This window comes from Micropterus dolomieu, linkage group LG04, assembly GCF_021292245.1.
Source record: "Micropterus dolomieu isolate WLL.071019.BEF.003 ecotype Adirondacks linkage group LG04, ASM2129224v1, whole genome shotgun sequence".
Lineage (NCBI taxonomy): Eukaryota > Metazoa > Chordata > Actinopteri > Centrarchiformes > Centrarchidae > Micropterus > Micropterus dolomieu.
In genome coordinates, this window is record NC_060153.1 from 17,224,147 (window position 1) to 17,240,312 (window position 16,166).

Sequence of the window (16,166 nt, forward strand, 5' to 3'; positions counted from 1 at the left end):
TGGAGGAAATTATTTGACATCCATTTTTTAACTTCACAAAGGCAGTTGTTAAGTGAACTCAGCATTCCAGGGTCTGTGGATCTGACGGGCAAGTATATTTGTGTGTCATCAGCATAAATATGAAAAGAAATGCCATGTTTATGGATAATATGTCCAAGGGGAAGCAGATACAAGGAAAACAAAATGGGTCCTAAGACCAACCCCTGAGGCACACCATATTTAACTGGACAGAATGAGGAGACATAGTTGTTTACAGACACGCAAAACTTCCTATTTGACAGGTAGGACGAAAACCATTCTAGGGCAGTACCAGAGATCCCCACCCAGTGCCTCAGTCTGTCTAACATGATGTTGTGATCAATGGTGTCAAAAGCAGCGCTAAGGTCCAGGAGTACAAGGATTATCACTTAATTGGAGATTTCTTACGTTCAACTGACATAGCATCTCAGGGATAAAGGTTAATTCCTCAACAAGACCAACTTTGTGAGGCTGTAATTAGAGAGATGAATGCTAACGAAACAAAAAATCTCAACCTGCTGGTGGCACTAGAGGAAAAGTCAGTGAATCGCTAAAGCCAGTAGGATTCATCCTATGGGGAATTTGAATGTATGTACACATATTTGTGTCAATCCATCCAATAGTTGTTGACATATTTCAGTCTGGAGTGGTGGACAAACAGACCGACTGAAAAACATTGCCATCCTGAGAGCCATGCTAGCGGCATAAAAAAGCTAAACATATAGAGTTTGTCCACAACTTATTATTTGGTCTAGTGCTTCATGCTGTGCGTTTACCGTTTTACTTGGACAGTGTCTCCATGGCTTAACATGGTAATCTGGGCACAAATACTCTTTTGGGGCCAAAGTTTGCCCCTCCAACAGTTTCTATGCCATTGTATTTTGTCTGTCACTGGATATTTATTAAGGCAATTAAATAAGATACAGAAGGTCAACTAAGCATCGCTCTCCAGCATGAAGATATGCAGCTAGTTTTTTTGTTTTAATTAGAACTTGTTCTTTGCTTCACTTTGCTGCATCAGCTACTCCTTGAAGAGTAACCGCCTCATTCAAAGATCTCTGTCACAATGGAAGGAAAGGGTCTTTTGTTTTTCTTCCAAGGACACTGGCTCTTTTTCCAACTGTGGCCATTATTCAAACATCAGCAACTACGAGCGCAGAGTTGGCAGCTAAAATCACATAGGGCATAGTGTTGAGAGAGGCTTGCAGTGAGTGCTGACCCATGCTGCAGCAAAGACTGATCACGTCACAGTGTCCAGGGCTCTCACACCTTCAGAGAGGACCGGCTAATTTGGCCTCAAAAGCACCATATATTGGATTTCTTTGGCTTTCAAATACGACCCGCGGCTTTTTTGTTGCATGTCATCCTCTCTCCTCTCTCATTTCCTGTCTCTCTTCGGCTTTCCTATTGACATAAAGACATAGGCAAGCATAACCCAGCCTTAAGCTGCGTCACTTTCAGCAGTTTCAAAGTTGGTAGAGGTGCTCTGAGCCGATTCTAGGGACTGGCATCTGGGCTGATCCAGACATGGATCGGTATCAGATAAAATAAATCATGATCTGACCCTTTCTTTGCTAAACTGTAGTGTGTTTTGTCCACCTAAGCCTGCTAGTGTTGCAGTGTGCCCTTCTTTACCACAGCTGGGCTCTGTTTTGTGAGCATTTTGTTGCATATATGAGTGATGATTAGTGTGTACTGTGAAAAAGAAGGACTCTGAATTCAGGCACTGAGGTTAACAAAATGCACAGATTCTCTAAACTACAATGTGATTTATCATTATCTATGAGCAGTGTATGAAACATTCAGGTACTAGATTCTCATTTAAGTTGTTAAAATGAATGACAAGGAATGCCTTTGGCAGATCACATCAAATGTGAAACTTGTCTGGTTAAAGTGCCCTCCTGCAAGCTGGAGTACTCTGCCGGAATCAATTTGTGAGCGAAGACGCTCCACTTTGGAACACCACTGTGCAGTCAGAGTGGACTAGTTGTTCCTGTAGCCAAGGGTATTTTACAGTGCTTACATTATGAAACACACAAAAAAATGAAATTAGATAATTTTGTACCATTTCTGACAAGACATTAAATATATTGAACAGAAAAACACAGCAGAAATGCTTTAGTGAACGGAAAAACCTTGGTAGACGGGCACCCATGTACTGTAAATCCCACTAAACTACACTCATGGGGTTTAAATACTGTTTTTATCCTCAGTGGAAAAGGCTGGCCTATGGTCCAGCTATGATTTACATCTTCACATGCATTTTTCCATGTCCATTACTACTGACAAAGCAATGTGATTTGTAATGTGATTAGGAGGCAGGGTAGGGCTATTAGAGACGTTAGCTGGAAAGGCACTCAGTGATGGCACATGATGAATCAATTGGTATGGTCCTCAGAGAGAGGGAGAGAGAAGAGAGAGGGTTGCTGGATTCTAACCCAGCATGTATCAATATGTGTTATATTGACCGGATCTCTATATAATTCCATTATACCTCTACTATATTTAATGGGACAACTTCTGAAATCAACCACTGTGTTACAGGGTTACTGGTTTCACCTTCACTGTAGAGCTAATGGAGCTGAACATCATGGCAGTATTAGTATATCCTGTATTCAGTTTTAGCCACACATGCTGGATCCACGCCTTGGGAGTTACACGTTATGAATGGTGGCGATCTATAACTGACTCTAAAACTTCCTGACTTTGGGAATAGAAAATTCATCTGTTTCTAGATTATACTTTAAGTTTCCAATACTCTTTTGGTATTTTTGCTGCACCCAGGGTCAGATCAACATTTGTTGTAACTTCCTGAGGCCTTGAGATTCACTTCTTCTAAAAGCAGTCTCAAAATGTTGTCTTTTAAAATTGAGTACTGTTGCTTGAATCATTGAATAGTTTGTGTGCTTGTTGTGACAGCGGTTTTGAATGCAGCCCTTTTCCATTTTTCTTTCCTTTTTAATATTTTTTAAAGCACATTGGGCTCTGTGTAATAAAAGTGCTGCATATATAAAGTCTGCATTTCATTGCTTTTACAATTACACTGTAAATTTTGAGTATACTGTAGAGTTGCAAAGTGTGAGGAACTGCTGGTTCTGGATGTATTTTCCCCCACAGTGAATTTGTATTTAAAATGTTTTTTATTGTTGTGGGAGTCTCCTCGATCATAAAACAGTGGCGACCAGTTTGAATAATTTTAACTTTGTTTGCTTTGTTTTGTCTGTCAGTTTTTTTTTTTAACACAGGTTTGTGCCTTTGACTTTGAAATTTTTAAGCCAGTTGATCATCTTTTGTAACCAGGAAAATTTCATCCAAGCTGTGGAAGTCTCCACATCTCAATGTAGAAAATGAATGGGACTTTTACTTCTGGACCCAAAATACCTCCTCTCACTTTGAACATTATTTTGGGCTGTCGTTTGTTATGTATTTAAGCATTCTACTTCTGATAGTGTTTCTAGATAATTTTCACCCAGTATGTGTGTCCCCTGAGGCTCAGTGACTCAGTGGCTGACCTGGTGTGACCTGATGGTGACCTGTCACCAACTTGTACCAACCAGCTGCCACCAGGTGCTGTTCTCTCTGTTTGAGTTTAGTCAACAATAACTGTACACTGAAATGCCTAGAGTTGTTATACCATTTCCACCCCCTCTCCCTGCACTTCACTCCCTCCTGTGATTCTTTAAGGTGCGTCTGTATATCGACCACAGAAGCTTGTAGCATCGTTTCCCTACGCAGCATGGAGCCCAGCTCCCCTGCTGATCTTTTCAAAACAGTCCAAAGCTATGGCTTACTCAACTTGTGCTTTAGATTTACATTGTATTTGACTTTTCAATCAGCTTCGCTGAGCTCATGTGTGGTGAATACTGTACAGGGATCTTGTTCTGGTCTGGTACAAATCTTGAAAATGCTGTTGCAAACTAAGGATGGCTATGACAAGGAGCTTAATGGTTCTCATCTACGTTGCCAGCACAAAGCCCCCCTGTGATGGCAAGACGAGAAGAAAGTGGATTACACAGAGGATAATGTAGCACATAAAACTAATGGTGGACAGATGGATTAAATGAAATGTTTTAACAATAATGTGATTATAATGTTTGTTTTTAAACCTTTAACGTTTTGAATGGACAAAAAAAATATTCTGCTCCTACACACAGTAAACACTGGTGGAAGAGAGGAACTGCCATTTGTCTTTTGCTTGGTATTATCTCAACCACCAGTACCAGCAGATCCCCTACACTTCACACACAAGCACACAACACATGCCAATCCAGTTGGGAGGCTCTCCTGGCTTCACTCTTGAGCGATGTACATACATGAGGGTACTCAGTAACGTGTTGAGTGACACCATGAGGACATCCTGATGTCTCTTTTTACCTCTACACCTCTACACCTCTCCACCCTTGAATGGATGCTGCCCACTGTTTATCATTCAGGTGTTACATAAATAAAATAATTTTTTTTAATCTATTTAAAGTACAAATTGAACCTGATATTGAAAGGTTAACAACGTTGTCTGCTATTTGGCCAAACCAAAGAAATGAACACAGCCATGTTGCTGACACATTCATGCATGAGCTGATACATATTATAGAGGCAAGGCTCTTCTCACGACATCAGCAGCAAGGTAGGCATTGGTGGAAGAGGAGGTGTCTATAAGCTGACCCCTAACTCCTCCAAATCCCTGCAGAACAAAGCCTGGGCCTGTCCGTCAAGCTGCTTAGGTATGCTGCAGGAGGGCGCTGCTTGGTTGACCGGTTCAGCAGCCTGACTTCAATCAGGGGAGGGGACTGAGGGAGGGGAAGAGGGGAGAGGTCATACGTCTTATCCACACCTTGAATGGCGTGGCGGACGGACGGTCACAGGAATGCAGCGAGAAAACGCTTCAGTTGTGGGGGAAGTTGGCCGCCTTCATGAGGATCTCTTAGAGAGCACCAACTGTCCGTCACACTGTCTTTGCTTTATCCGCCAGGGTCTTAAATTGCTGCTCGGAGGCAACCCTTCCTCCCCACACACACCTTTGCATAATTCTTTATCCTGCCCTTTCTCTCAAGCACCCTTTCTCTCTTTCTGTTTGTCTGCTGTCTTCCTCCTTGAAGATCTGCTGTCTTCTGTTTGATCCTTTGTCTCTGTCTTCAGAAAGCTGGAGTAAGCCATCAGTAAAATGCATCCCCTGTAAACTATAGCAGCTTCTCAGCAACGTCCTGGACTGGGACGTATGGGATTGGAAGTATTCTATATTCTATATATATCCCAAACTAAAATGTGTGGTGTGTTGGATATTGATTCTTCTGTTTTCAAAAAGTTGGACACACGCTATTTGTGCCTACAGTATAAGAAACTTTTTGTCCAGAGCCAAGTCAGTGAAAAAGGACACTGTGTGTTTCTTCCATCAGACCACATGTTTTTAAGCTTTCCTGTAGAAATGAATGTTAATCCAAGTCATTAAAATGGACTGTGTGTTGTCTGTTGACTCACCGTAATCTTTCTTGCAGTACTTCTTCATGTTGATCTTCAGTTTTCCTTTCGATGCTTTGCAATAAGAGTCACAGTCTACAAGAATAAGAAGGGAGAAAATACAGGTAGGAAGGAGCTTTTTAGTAACGGAGAAAAGGGTTTTGTGAACCTGCTAAGAATTAATTGTTGGGGGGCTAAAAACATTCTGCATTGCAAAAGTAATAGCACACATACCTGTTTTTTTTATTAATTTTCACAACAATCTATAAATTCATAATTTTGGTTAAAAAAAAGAAAATACAACTGAATAAAAAATAAAAATAATTAACTGTATTATTAACTAAGAAACTAAGAATTTTTTTTAAATTACACACATAACATAACATTTGATTTAATTATTTAATTTCTATAGCATACTCAATTGCTCAAGTAATTAATAATAATCATTATTATTATTATTATTATAGATGATCAAATTAAAACTATCGAGGAGTTTAATTAGCGTTGCTGTTAAACAACAAAACCATGATTTCCACTAGATTGAAGTGTATGAAACCTTTTCCTCTGCTGGGCCTACATTTACACGTGTGGCGGAGATTTGGCAAATTTTCCACATTTGAAACTGCAGACAGCTGCTTTAGCACCACCTTTTGGAGAAATATCCTCATGTTCTATTTCTGTCCTATTGTGTTTTTTTGGAACTGGACCAGACTTCTGTTTTGTGCATTTTTGTTTGATGAAATGCAGTTTTGATAAAGGAAAAAAGAAACTTAAAACAACTTCAAAGAACAATAATCATGACAGCACCTGTGGCAATTGTCATTTTGGCAGAGTGATTGACACAAATCTGTCTGGTTTGATTTTTTTTCCTAATAGGACTGCTGTGGGGCCACTGCTGGAATTATTAAGGCTGTGTGGGGGTATGGTTGTGGTGGAGGCGTTTTACCCTCCAACCATGTCTACAATGTGTAATGGTGAGGACCTCTTAATGGAGCTGATGGTATCGGCAGTAGATTAGAAGAAATACAAATTACCACTGCCATCTACCCACTCACTCCCTGTCAGACTGTGGGAATGTGGGCTGTGCAGACCACCCTTCACCCACTTCAACCCCCACCTCCCTCCGATTCTCACCTCGCTTGTCACCTCAGCCCCCTGAAAAAAATAACCCTGGGATCACTTCAAGACCCCACCGTGGACCATGTCAAGCCTTTGCATTTATTTCAGTGTGGACAGGGTGGAAAGAGCGCTGAGGACTGGCAGCTTTTTGAGGGAGTGGAAGGTGGGGGATGTGAAGGGGGTCAATGCCACACAAAGGGAGGTCAGGAAGGGAAAATTAGCCATCCATGAAGTGTTGGGCAGAGGAGAGGACCCTTTATTTGGGGGGGGGGGGCATTCTGGAGCCGTGAACAAATAAATACCTCACACAGGCAGAAGGGTCAGCCAAATTGCCTCTTGCACGTATACACTCTTTGTAGTAACTCAGTTGATTTCACCTTTATCATCTGGATAACCTCTTCAAAACAGAACATTTTAAATTTTCTAGACAATGTTGAAGATGTTTTCTGTGCACATAATCCTTAGAGCCTTAATTAATCTTTGGATGGTGGAGGTAAGGGAACATTTGAAAAAGCTACTGAATGGAGAAACATAGAGAAGACAAGTCTTACAAAGACAGCTCTCCAAGTGTGTTCATATTCAAGGAAACACATCTCCCTTCCACGCCATCATACTGAACTGTATGTCGACTGTTTTTGATTATTGGAAGCAATCTGTTATTTTTGACGAGGGCACGACCATACGTTCATTGCAGATTGTAACTAACCCTGCTCCTTGTCCAAATACATCCACGAGGATATGCATATGCCATCAGTTTCATGATAGATTACCAGGAGGTGAAGGAGGCAACAATATATCCCTCCCTCCACTTTGCTGGCCCCAGCAATCAAAAGAGCACGTAGCCTCAGTTATTGCCCCATGCTATGCTGTCACGATGCCAGACACTTAGAGTGTGAGGCCACAATGACGTGACGTGAGGCCATATCATGAAAAAAACAACAACGTTTTCTCTCTTTCCCCCTGCTCCTTTTGCGCTCTCTCAACTGGCATAAATAGGTTCCATAGTACTGATTTGGTTTACACTTCAGTGCTGCAAGTTTTAATTAGTATAGGAAAGGAAGAGAGGGAAGGACAGAGGGAGCAAGAGATGGATGGACAGCGAGTAGTAGTAGAGGAGAGTGATGGGGTGGTGGAAGAAGGATTGGAGCTTTAAGGCAGCCTGAATATGAACAAACTTCATTGTTGTGACCAGATCTTTGCTTCATGCCTTTACTCTTCTTTATACTCTGTTTGAATGAGGTTGCCTGGGGAACACCATGACAAGAAAAAATGCAGGGAAGGGGCGGGAGAATGGATACTGGTAGAGAGTGAAGGGGTGGAGAGGTTGACAAAAAAAAGAATAGGCCAGGAGTGAAGTTTATCAGGGGGGTGGGAAGAAGAAGAGGAGGACCAGGATTTTAAGTAAAACCCCCAAATCAGCAAGAAACCCAAAGCTGGTAGCCCCACACGCTGGTTAGCAAGGCCACAAAGCTGGAGCTGGTGGTAGTAAATAGAGAGAGTAACAAAAACAGGAAAAGTAAATGAAACACAGGAGTCTATATGAGCTGCACCTGATTACCATGTAAATGATCGAAGGGGGAGCTGTGGAAAGGAAGCTTTGTTTTCTCATAACCCCCCTTGATGCCATCATGATACTTCCCTTTGATAGCCTTTCGTTCCCCATTAGTGTACCCCTGAGACACAGCTCTGGATCCCGCTGAGAGCACCCCGAGATCCCTATTTAGGGCCAGGCAGTCCCCTACCGTGAGGACAAATGTTCCCTTTGTGCGTGCGTTACAAGCAGGGGAAGTGGGAGCAGTCCTGAAGCACTGAGTTAAAATGTGCTTTGGGTGTTCTGAGTAGATGTAGTTACTACAGTTCTTTGTTTCCTGCCTTTCAGTGCACAGAGAAGTGTGTAACTGAGAGGTGGACCTTTGCCCCTTCAATCAAAGTGCTCTACAACCCTTTAAGCTAATCGTTTTCATTTGGGATGCTTCTTACTGAAGTTGCTCCAAGACAGAATACAATACTGTACAGTTCTATGTATATGAGCTGAAGCTTTACAGTGCCCACAGACTGAAGCAAAACCGGGCCTGGGTTAGGTTTGTTAGCCAGTGTTAGATAGGTAGTACAGTAACACATGCCGTGTTGAAACTTATGTATATACACTGCAGGTTGGTTTACTGACCCTCAACATCATTTGGGGCAGAGGTAACATGTACTGTAGCCTAAACAAGCTGCAAACAATTATGTAAAATGATGAGCGACAACTATCAATCTCCCCAAAATGTAAATGGACTGTACTTCTATAGCACCTTTCTAATCTTCTGACCACTCAGTGCATTACAATTACATCACATTACAACAGTGGGCATTACGTCACATTCGCACATTCATGCACTGATGGCACAGCAATCGAGAGCAATTTAGGGTTCAGTATCTTGCTCAAGGACATGCAGACTGCAAGAGCCGGGGATCGAACCACTAGCGTTCTGATTAGTAAATAATCCACTCAATCTCTTGAGCCGCATCTCTCTAGACCATCATACCAATAAATGCAAAGAAATAATGGAGACTTTATCATAAGATTTAAACAAAAGCAATGAACAAGGAGAGGGAAAAAAAGACACATTCCTGCGAGGCAAATCCAAACTTTTTTTATTTATTTACATAATTTTACATAATTAAAGACAACTACATCTGCTACAACAGGAATAGTTTGCAATCAATTTAGCCCAGAAATTTGTACACACAAGTCTATTGCCATTGCCATGCTGTGTTTTGTCTGTTAGTCAAGAAGAACTCATGTTCAATTCTTCCTACACAATAATCATTTTTACATGAATAGATTTAAGGGTCCCTGCATGACTAATAATAATAATAATATCTGCATGAAAAAACGCAGTTCCCTTGCCAGTCCAGCAATGCAGCAGGGTTGCCTGTGGTGAGGGTGCCAGCATAAAAACGCAGGGTCGTCCAGCGAAAAGGTTTAACCTGTTCCCTGAATCATCTTGGGAAATCTGATCCGAAGTTAGCAGAAAAAAATGTTTAAAGCCACACTATCGCCAACGTCGATATTGGATGATTCTTAACAACCCTCTGACTACATTCAGTGACAATGTTTTTCCCGCAAATTAATGAAATTCTTTCAACAGTACCTGTGCATCGCAAGTACAGTATGGTTAAGGTTAGGGGAAGATTATGATTACCATTAATGAAAACAAACATGTTTTGTGTTGTTTCTGTTCAGCAGCTCTCACAGTTTCCACACAGCTAAAATCATATGTACCCAGACAAGTTGTCAAAAGTGTGAACATCAATATCCATCAACTAGATCTAGACGCACTCTGGATTTATTGTACCTAGATACAAGATACTTGTCCACAGAGGCAGGGCAATATCAGAGGTACCAGAGCAGTGACACAAGGAGGTGTAAATGATGGCCCAGGGGGAGGGCTTTCTCCCTCAACCAGACTGATTGAGAAACAAATTGCGGCAAATAAAGCAAATAATTAGATTATGGAGCCCAGTGTGCTGCCCTGCTTTTTTCTCCACTACTCTGGTGCGAGCCGTGAGCTTGGATCCTGTCCAACAAAGACAGAGAGAGAAAGGAGGAAAGAAAGCCCCACTTCTTTTCTCATTGTGTTGTCGGAGAGTAAAAGATGGTTTGTTTTCAGCCAGTGAAGAGGCTGTTAGAGGTCTTGACCTGATTTTACTATTCTGGTGGCGTGCAATCAGTTCTGTTGAGTTGGGTCGTCTTCTATTACTGTTACTGAGTTTCAGATGAGTCAGCGGGGACTCCTGTTGGTTGTCACCCAAAGACAGAGAAGAAATAGCACTGCCAAGGTATTCATGTCGTAAAGCTTTTGGGCACCAAAAAGGAAATTGCATGTAAACGTTTTATATTGATAATGAGAATTTTATGCTGTACTCTTCTATATATTTTACCATTATTTCTTCTCTCATGCAATCAGGTGGTGTAATAAGATTCAACAGTGATATGGCTGCAAAGCGCGGTTGAGTCGGCGAGTACTAAACAGGGTGTGTGAAGCAGTGTGAACCAGTGAAGCAAGACTCATGTCCAAAAAATCCAAGGAGGGGTCCGCCACAAATTCTGATCACTTCCAGCCTCGGCACACACACATGTAAGACTGAACTTTGTTACCCTTATGAGCCTCATCATCGTCACTCCAATTCTCCTTCTCCTCATCATCATTAGTTGCTTTCACATCCTGTGTATCCTGACGGGCCAGGGCAGCCATCACAGGTCATCAGCGGTTAATCTCCTCCACATTTTGTTGCTGTGCAGACGTCTCTGTCACGACCCTTGGGAGTGGCGACTCACACCATCCATGACCTACCAGCACAATGTGTGTTTTGTCTGGGCCACACCATTGGAGGTATTCTCCATGCATTCCAGCCCTCCGTGTGGTCGAGAGGGGGAGAGCCCAGTTGCAGGAGACAAATTAATATCCACTACATTTTCCCCCCACGCCCTCCATTCACCCCCCGCAAAATACGACCCCTCTTCGTTCAACTGAGGCGCAACAAGGCACCTGCCTCACAGCTGTCAGCCCAAAACCCCCTGGTATCACACACACTCATTTGTTTATGAGTCTGTTTTCCCTTACATTTGTTTCTAAATCAACTTTCTACATGACTTCCTCAAATTTGTTTCCTAATTTACTCAGCACCCCCCCACCCATTCCTACTGTATTCTTCTACCCCTCCATCTACTCATACTTATTTTACTTCTTGTTTTTAACTTCTCTTCTGTTCCTTTAACTTGAGTAAATGTTTTAACCCCCCCTATTATACTTTACTATTACGGATACTACTACTATATAAAAATAATTTAGTATTTTAATAATGTATAATATGAATATTTACTCTGGTGCAGGTAGTATTACTGGGGTGGAACATATTGTCCGATGCTCTGATATAATTACCACATCTGTTTGCAATCACATATTAGGTGATATCATAGCTGTTCAAATACCAGGCTGAGCAAGAGGCGTGTTTGCTCTGCAACCTTCTGAGGAGGCTCAGGGGGTAATGTATGCATCCTCTGGGCTTCAAGCCCGGGTGGTCCAGCGGGACCCTCGGCTACTCATGATTCTGACATGACAGATGCTGGACGTCCATCGAGGTGCTCCACCTTGCAATCTGCTTGATTTCAGCCTCTGTGGGCTGAACAGCCCATGCCCGTTATATATATGAGAGAGAATTCCCAGAACTCTCTATCGTGATTGGATTATATGTATAGCTACATGGCCAGAATCTCCTTCAGGTTGTGCTTACATTAGTTCAATGACACGGTTTAATCAATGGGATTATGAGGCTTAAACCAGGATGTAGCTATAGGCAAAGATTTCACATAACACCAGTGAATTGGAGGGAGAGATAAGGGTATAGTTTTCACACACAAAAACAAACATCCAAAACTTTTCAATGTCAAAATACTAAAACAGAAAAGCAATAAATATGCTGATCAACTTTGCATTTCTTCAAGTTGATAAAGCAATACAGGCCCTTTTCTCACTTATCTAGTAATCCCTCAGTGACGTGAGGAAAATTTCCTACACCCCAAAAGGGCCCAGAGAAACTCCAGATATTCCAGCTCCGCACCACCCACAGTGTTATGTGAAGACAAAGCGTGAAACAGAGGGAGACGAAGGACGTGGACGAGAGAGAAAAGAAAAGCGGTGGAGGAGGGTTGGGGACCGGCAGTATCTTGGCCGTGCTGTCAATCGAAGCTGTCCAGTGGAACGTTCGGGACCTCGGAGGGCCCAACAACAGCTGCAGGAGCCTCTCACATACACATATATACCATGGGCCTCCGGCAACTTCATGGGTGAGACGGAGCAAACATGCAATGTCAGATGACTAATTTTTTCCCCGCATGAGTTCAAAAGACAAAATGCGTAACGTCTTCTGACAGCATATGCACAGGTTTATCTGTTTGTCACATATGTTGTATTTATAAGTATCAGGCATAACAGCAAATCACATATTGATTACCAACAGAATCTTTTACTGTACCAAGTTTACTCATATCAAAAAAAACAAAACCAGAACTTCAATCAATAAATAAGCTCACAGTCCAGAATCTCCATACTTAGATTTACCATTACTTAACCCATTCTGTTATTGTTTGTTGTTGTAAGATTTTAGGTCATATCATCCAGCTCTAGAATCTGTGTAACCACATCTAATCTGGATGTCATATGCCGTCCTTAAACATTAGACAGGAAAATCCATGATGTTACTGCACAATTTCAAACACGAATCATCTGGTAAAGGAATGAGAAAAGTACTACTGAATCCTGCACTAAATTACAACATCCAGTTCCCTCGATCAGTCCTTCCCTCACTTCACTGCATCAGACTGGGAAAAAGGGAGTTTGGAGAGATGAGGAATCATCAAATCAAACAAACTGCCAAGCCCCTGTGCTGTAAGCTAGACCAACACCCCACTGTGCCGCAGTTAGACTGATTAATTGTGAAAGTGCGAGAGATTAAAGAAGGCACATCCCAGGGTTGCTGCTAATGGATTTAATATTCATGAACCCCTCATAAGGAGGGGAAAGGCATGAGGGATCCAATTTATCCGGCAGTCTGTTTTTACACTTGTGGAAAAAATATTGTGGTGAATATTGTGGTGAGGCGTGGAACTATTGACAAGTCCCATATCTATTTAAACATACTTCCACAATATTCTTGTCATCTTTTCCTCAAGGCCAGATGTGTTTCTATACATGTATAGCAGCATATAGATAAATTTATGAAAAAATAAAATAAATATTTAATTCTCAACTGTACTCACCTGATGGCTCCTCTGTGCTGGTGGATGGGGTTGTAGGAGGTGCAACTGGGATCTCTACTCCCAGAGAAAAGATGACATAAACACAAAGAAAGATCAGTTTCATTGTTACGTGCAGCCATACATTTTTTGTGTTTGCGAGCATATATGTTGGTGCAGTGTGTAAATGTGCATATTTGATAAGAAAGCACTAAGGAAAAACAATTAAAAGAATTTAAAATATATCAGTGTTAAGGCCAATAGTTTCTAAAGCTGTGATTTATTTTTCACCAGACAAGCTTTTTAGTGAAAATGGGAAGCTGTTATGGTTGATGGTAGGCAGCAAATGTACTAAACACCTTAGATTTGATCAAAAAGTAATGTGGTGTCCTGGTGGATCGGGGATTGAAGATGCTAACTATGACATTGCAACATCTTTAATTCCAGTCATAGACTTATGTTGCGTTCTCTGGGTCTGTCCCCTAATTTTACAAGCTCTCTTCTGTCTGCTCTTTAATAACATAAGACCAGTTGTTTTCCTTGAACTCTCTTTTATTTCCCTAAGTGATATTTATTTAATTTTCCTCTCCAGTCTTCCTTAATATATTTCAAAGCCTTTCCCTCAGGTGCTATCAAAGCTGCTCATCCACAAGGTCTCATACATAGCCATATCTGACCAATAAACTTTCTTCCTACATTCTGTAAACCATCAGATGTTGGATTTTTCAATCGATAGGGACGCCCTGGTGGCTTAGGGGTTATGGTACAGACCATGACCTACAACACCCTTGGTTTGCGTTACCTTTGTTGTGTGTCTGCCCCTAAATTTTGATCTGTCTCTACTGTTGTCTGTCTAATAAAGGCATACATTGCCTATCTACCTGCTGACTATTAATCACCACCATTGTCTAGACTCCCAGTTGGATCCTGTTAAATGTCTTAATGAAGTCTACTCTCCAAATTTGTTACTTTAATTCAAAATAAATATTGTCAACCTTCTTTAATGAATCTTTCATTATTGAGTTTTTTCTCTGTTCTGTTTCATCCTTCTCCATTGTATCCTGCTGCTGTGGAGAAACTACAACAGAGCTGTGTGATTGTCCAAAGACTTGATTCTGTCAGCCCTCCTTCATACTCTGTTGTATTCACAAGTGGGTACGGAAGCTGACACTCAGAGAAACCATGCACGAAGAACGGCCCTCTTATCTCCAAAGGAGCAGGATGGCAACAGAAGATATGAAACATACATAATGCCTTTTTGTTGTTGAGGGCAGGAGGGAGAGAAGGGGCTCATCAAAAAGTCTGTACAGATCAGGGAGGGGGGAATACAGGGACAAAAGGTAAAACCGCAGAGATGTATCAAAGACACGTGCAAAGAAAGAGGTGCAACAGTGGTGGGTTTTGCTGTGCAAAGGTGAAGACTTTGTGTGTTTGGGGGAAGAAAGAAAGAATCAAGTCTTTTTGATGTTGTAAAATCAGATTTTCATATGAACAACATTTATTTCTTTTGTGCACCATAAATCAGAATCTGTGGAATGATGTGCATGCCTGTTGTTGACTTCTGGACATAATGAGGCCTTCTCCCATGATGAATTGGTCTATATAAGAAAAACAATTGTGGCCAAACAATGGTGCCTGAAGCCCACAGGTCCCTTCGCTGATGTTGCTGTTGATCAGCAATGTTCCATCAGTATTCAGCCGCCATGTGTGCCAGTTTACAGGGCTTAAAGCCAGAAATTTTTGGAAAATTTTTCTGGTGCCTGAAATGTGTTCGGGTTTACGACAAAAATGGCGGGTAGGTGGCAAGAGCGTAACTTTATGTTGAAAACTGACGGGGACATAGGGACTCAGATTAGAGGTCTGACATACACAGCTCACGAAACATGAAGAAACACAATTCTGGGTTCACAAGAAGAAGACAAGAAGATAATTGTACTCTAGTTTGATAAAACGTTCAATGTGGAAATATACGATAGCGGATCAGAGGGTCCTCCCCCAGGAGATTTTGAGCATTAAACAGTTCATTTCCTGCATTCTGGTAACATTTTCTGCCACCACCTATAATCAGTGCTTGAAGTGGAAAATATAGGTGCTGGGCAATATGGATGAAAATGTTATCACAATAAAACATTTTACATCATTCAATATCAATCATTCTTATGATGTCAAATCAGTATAAGGCAGATTTGTGCTCCTGAGTAAAAGTTGAAGAAACCAGATGGTTAATTTTGGTTTAAAACTATTTTTATAATCAGAACAAACACTTAATGGAACAGTGGATCCAGTGTTTCCCATACATTCATTTATTTGTGGTGGCCCACCACAATATCACCACACATATTGATTTTAGATTTTTTTTTACTAGGCCTATTTAAAATTGAATTAGATTGCAGAGCGCCATAGCGCATTCACGCAGCACATCTTCTCGCTCGTCCCTTTCCCTCCCCTCTCTCTCTCCTTACATCCCTCTCTCTCTCTCTCTTTCTCTCTCTCTCTCTCTTTCACTCTCTTTCTCTCTCTCTTTCTCTCTCTCTCTCTCTCTCACCCCAACCGGTCGAGGCAGATGGCCGCCCACCCTGAGCCATGGTTCTGCTCGAGGTTTCTGCCTCTTAAAAGGAAGTTTTTCCTTGCCTCTGTCGCCTAGTGCTTGCTCTTGGTGGGAACTGTTGGGCTTCTGTAAATATCATCACAGAGTACGGTCTAGACCTGCTCTTTTATGAAAAGCGCTGTGAGATAACTGTTGTTGTGATTTGGCGCTATATAAATAAAATTGAATTGAATTGAATTGAATTCA

At 41.6% G+C, this 16,166-nt stretch overlaps 1 protein-coding gene across 2 annotated transcripts in view; it reads right to left on the reverse strand.

Annotated features, from left to right (window-relative positions):
* The window catches only part of ntn1a (netrin 1a), a 71,461-nt gene that overhangs the window by 3,652 nt on the left and 51,643 nt on the right, over positions 1 to 16,166 (reverse strand). The window contains exons 5-6 of one of the 2 annotated variants that reach the window (XM_046048324.1): positions 13,397 to 13,450; positions 5,494 to 5,568 (exon numbers count right to left, since the gene is read on the reverse strand). In XM_046048324.1, coding sequence (XP_045904280.1) covers positions 5,494 to 5,568; positions 13,397 to 13,450 — 129 coding nt within the window. The remainder of the gene's footprint in view (positions 1 to 5,493; positions 5,569 to 13,396; positions 13,451 to 16,166) is intronic. The other variant, XM_046048325.1, reaches the window with a different exon arrangement.